This window comes from Elephantulus edwardii, unplaced genomic scaffold (assembly GCF_000299155.1).
Source record: "Elephantulus edwardii isolate Elephantulus edwardi_28Jun2011 unplaced genomic scaffold, EleEdw1.0 scaffold00029, whole genome shotgun sequence".
Lineage (NCBI taxonomy): Eukaryota > Metazoa > Chordata > Mammalia > Macroscelidea > Macroscelididae > Elephantulus > Elephantulus edwardii.
The window spans coordinates 7,714,710-7,719,718 of NW_006399779.1; the positions used below are offsets into that span (position 1 = coordinate 7,714,710).

The 5,009-nt window shown below is 34.4% G+C and overlaps 1 protein-coding gene across 1 annotated transcript in view; it reads left to right on the forward strand.

Annotated features, from left to right (window-relative positions):
* The window catches only part of LOC102873325 (ARL14 effector protein-like), a 4,181-nt gene extending 2,060 nt beyond the window's left edge, over positions 1-2,121 (forward strand). Inside the window, exons 2-3 of the mRNA XM_006883721.1 lie at positions 625-752; positions 1,892-2,121. Of these exons, the coding sequence (XP_006883783.1) occupies positions 625-752; positions 1,892-2,120 (357 nt within the window). The 3' untranslated portion in view covers position 2,121. The remainder of the gene's footprint in view (positions 1-624; positions 753-1,891) is intronic.
* The last annotated feature ends 2,888 nt before the right edge of the window (positions 2,122-5,009 follow it).

The following is a 5,009-nucleotide window of genomic DNA, read 5'->3' on the forward strand; positions in this document are numbered from 1 at the left end:
GTGTTTCCATTTTCTACTCCCCTGAGAGCAAATCTCCAGGACCAGTGCAATTTGTACTATAGGTACTTGATGTTACAGTCACTTTAAATGCTATCACCTTTCCTTCCCATTGTTTTTGTGGAATATGTCACATAAACATTTTTCCACTCTAATAGCCTATCCCCTTAGACACCATCATTTTCTTGAGCCTTTTATAAAGATTTTTCTTCCTTGTCAGGATCAGATACCACATGACTTCTCTGCTTTTAAATATATATTAAAAATATAATAATAATGGCTTCATCAAGGACTCTGGACCTGTATTAGGAGCTTCAATTAGATACCACTAGGTTGGGGAGTTTTTGGTTTAGGCAGTTTGATGCCTTTTTCCTATGCTAACAGCAGTCATTAAAATGACCACTATGCCTGTCCTCTCTTCTATTCCAAAGACCCAAAACCAGTTCTTAATAAATTAGTGAATTTTGAAGTGGCCCAGAAGCTTTTAAAATGTTGCTTGCATTTGGTTTGTAGTTATTCTTTCTTATGGTCAAGATTATAGCATGCAGATTGAATGAATAGTTTCTAAACATTAATTTCTTTATGATCTGATGTCAAGATGTTTGCTTTATTTTAACCTTTATTCAGGGAAGAACTGCTAAAGCTTTGAGGTCATTACAATTTGCAAACCCAGGAAAACAAACGGAATTTGCCCCAGAAACTGCTAAAAGAGAAAAAAGAAGGCTTACTAAAAATGCATCAACTGGTTCAGACAGGTAGGCTATGTGTTATTTAAGGTATTTGTTAGCTCACCCCTTCTCCTCTTTACTTCTCATTAGTATTGAATTGTGGGGCTGATATTTTAAGCTGGATGATTTGGCCTCTTTTTCTCATAAAATGAAGTGATCTCCTTAAGCTCTTTTTAAAAGCAGAGGAGAGGGAGGAAATTGCAACAATGAAAGAATCTTTTTAAAGAGAAAAGCACACTGGGAGGGGGAGTAGGGAGGAAAATGTGCAACAATGTATGAATGGAAAGCCAAGTTCCATTCTTAAAATGTCAGTTAAATAATAATTTTTTAAAAAGTATCAAAGTAGCAATGAAATGAACAAGATACTGCTTTGAGGATGAGACTCTGGAACATAAATAGAATGATATAATCTACTTGATCTGAAAGACAGTTACAGAGTAACTTACATGGAAATAGGAAGTTCCTTTTTAGTTTTTACATAGCTAAATTAGTAATGCAGTGTGGTACAGTCAGGAGAATGGGGAAATGAAATTTCTTAGACTATTATTTTTAAAATTTAGTATCTCTAAAATAAAGATTGATAGGTATTAATACAGCTTTAAAATACAGTCAACATTTCTTTAAAATATGATAGCTTTAAAATACAGTCAACATTTCTAGATGTGCAATTAATTCCATCTGATAAGTTTTTTTACTCTGTCATTTCAGAATTTTTAGACAAGATTTATTTAGGTAGAATCTATTAAAGAATAAGAAATGGATTAATTGCAACTTAAAAACTAATTCTGTAGCATGATAAGATGCAAGTAAAATGGTGTTCACAAAGCACTAAAGAGATTGACAGCTAATAAAAAGACAACTTTAATAGTTTTTTTGTTTTCTTTTAAGTAAGTGGTTTTGACAGAAATATTTTAGGTAACTTTTTTTTTAATTCCCTTGTTGAATTGCTTTTTAAGTGAACTTTGAAGAGTTCTTTGGATTTGCCTCAAACCCTTTATAGAGTTAGGTGTTATTTTTTCACACTTTGAGTGTAGCCTTGAGTCTGGTTAGTTATAGACCATTCCACCAGGTCCTAACCTCTAATATGAAATGTATTACTCCTTTGGAAAGTTTCCATTACCTACTTACAATTTGTGATCTGTAACTCATTGTGCTTTCTTTCACAGACAAGTGATACCGGCAAAGAGTAAGGTCTATGACAGCCAGGGTCTCCTGATTTTCAGTGGGATGGACCTCTGTGACTGCCTTGATGAAGACTGCTTAGGGTGTTTCTATGCTTGTCCTGCCTGTGGTTCTACCAAATGCGGAGCTGAATGCCGCTGCGACCGCAAGTGGCTGTATGAGCAGATTGAAATAGAAGGAGGAGAAATTATTCATAATAAGCATGCAGGATAATAGGTGATGTCAAATATGAGATCCTTCAAAGAAGGGCCTTTATTTTAAAATTCTGTAATTAAAAGCTATAGTAAAACTACAAACTTGAATACCAAGTAACAGATTTGAAAATCACAGCAAAGTGCATTCAGGGTGCTTAAAACAAATTATTTGGTTTAAATTTTAAGTGAGCAATCAGCTTTAAACTTGCCTGGGTCAGTATAAATAAGTAGTTTATAAAGTACAGGCAGTCTTTGTATAGTCTGAATATGTACAAACTTCAGTTATTATCACAGTTGAAATAATACCAGTTTCCTAACAACAGTGTTTAAAACTTCAGTTACAGTGGCATGTTAACTGAGCAATTGCATAATGTACAGACTTCACTACTAAAACTTCAGGCCCTAGGTCACTGTGTTAATAACGGATGCCCATCATGAGTCATCGATGGTCACAACATTGAATCACAATATTGATTATTCAGTTCACACACAGAAAAACATGGTTGTGTTGTCTCCTTGTCATTATTGTGATGTTTTTAAAAAAATAACAAAAAATTGGTCAACAAAGATGGAAATACAGTAAAGACATGAAAAGGGGAAGTGAAATTTGAATCAAACATAAATAGTTAAAGAAGCAACAGGGGATTTATAGGAATGTTCACACTGCTGCTGCTCTAGAAACTGTAAACATGCAGCCAGGGGAACTTAGTGAAGACGAAACCATAATTTAGGAAATTTAGGAATTTAGGTAATTTAGGAAAATGGTAATGATGAATATTCCCCAGAGCAATTGATGTTGGGGAGCTAGAGGGCATGACAACACATTTAAGGGACTCTTGAAGATATTTCACAACTCTGACAGCATAAAAATCTAAACTCAGAGTCTGAACATTTGTAAACATATACAAAAGACGCTAACTTAGGACTACATGTTATTAAAGAATACAAGCACATTCATGGTACTTTTTCCCCCATGCATGGTATTGATTATTTTTTTTTTACAAGGAAATTAATTCTCTAATGTTAGCAACACCATTCTACTAAATACTTTGTTGCGAACCCCCCATTTCTTATATATTTTCTAATGACCAATAGTAAAAATGTTTAGTATTATGACAAAAATATGTAAAAGTCACATGGCAATCCTAATTTATCCTATTGATGAGATTACATGGTTTTTTTGTAGTCCTATACTACTGTGCAAAGAACCTGGTTATAGTTGAGAACATTCCCTGCCTTTAGAAAAGACATTTTAATACAGCTGAGTAGTTGAATATGGAGCTATTTTATAAATAACCTACAGATATATCTGCTGATATGTATAATTTCTTTTTAGTCATATTTTTTAAAATGAAAAATAAATATGTTGATATTAACCTTTCTTTGGTTAAATTGTGCATTATTGTGATGTTTGTGATTTTTTGAGGGGAGGGAATTTTTTTTACTCCTTTTATGTATGAGATGCATGTTTGTGTGTATGTATAGTGTATACGTAGATAGACATATCTGTGTTATAAACATTTAATGGGACAAGGGCCAATTAGGGTAAAATGGTAAAAAAAATCCTTGGCGAAGTGACAATGAAAAAAATTACAGTGAAACAAAGGTAGAAAAACATTAAGACATGGTATAAATAAATGCTTTGTCAGTTTAACTTTGCTGCTCTAGGGCTAGTGTATATTAACCTTGTTGCTTTGGATGTATAGTGTATATTCATACTGTGCTTGTCTGAAAGGTCAGCAGTTCAGTTCCACTAGCTATTCTGTGGGAGAAAGATGAGCAGTCTCTTTCTGTAAAAATTTGTAGCTTCAGAAACCCAAACAAAGGTCACTGAGTCAGAATCTACCAATAGCAGCGGGTTGTGATTCAAAGGTGTGTTCTTTGGAGGAAGAGAGTAGGTTTGGGATCTTTCCTCTGCTGTTTTTCTAAGGCGACTTGCTAGCTATAGTTATTCTATCTAAAAACTTCTGTCCCTCTGGATATAGGTACTAAATTAGGTTTTTGTTTAGTTTTTATTCCCTTAAATACCGTACTTCATAAAGTAAGCTGTAGGACTTTTTTTTTTATAGAGATTTCTTTTAATTGTGTTATCTTTTTTAAAAAATAGTTTTAATGAACATTTACAGAGAACTTGGATTTCCATTCATTCATTGCTGCACTTCTCTACCCACCCAGCCCTCTCCCCCCGCCCCCCAGTTCATGCCTTTCTTTGAAAAGTAAAAGAAAGACTCCCTCCCTGGTACACAATCCCCCCGCACCCCTCCCACCGCCCCAAGTACATTCCACTACGCAACTTTATTTTGAAATAGTCTGTAGCCATTCCAACATTAAACTTAACCAATTCAAGTCACCATTGAAAGGTTTTATTTTTATTCCTGTACTGCTAATCCTATTACAAGTACTAGGGTTTGTTTTTAATGACATCCCATCTTAAACCATGGAATTAAATGTCATTTCTCTGTTGTGATTGTTGTCAGAAAAAAAAATAGTTTATCAGTTCTTTAGTCCATTTATTTTCACTAAGCACAGGCAACATACTCTTAAATAATTACTGACTAGATTTTTTTTTTCCAGATAAGGAAATAATTCGGGTTATATGTCCAACTCTGCAGACTAGGCTACCAAAGCTCGATATACCTGATTTAGAATGTAGCTGTAAATGTATTGTCCTTAGAAAACTTACAAGTTTGCCTACTATTTTAAAATACTATGAATGGTAATTGGACACTACAATAATGTCTTCCAGATCCTATTTGTATTTTACATGCATATGCTCCAACGTGATGGTCATGTGCTAGTGAGTCATATCGACTCAGCTGGCCCTTTAACAGGTTTTCAGAGGCCGTCAATCCCAGGAGATGACCCCCCTTTTTTTCCCCTGTAGAGCAGTTGGTGGATTGGAGCCGCA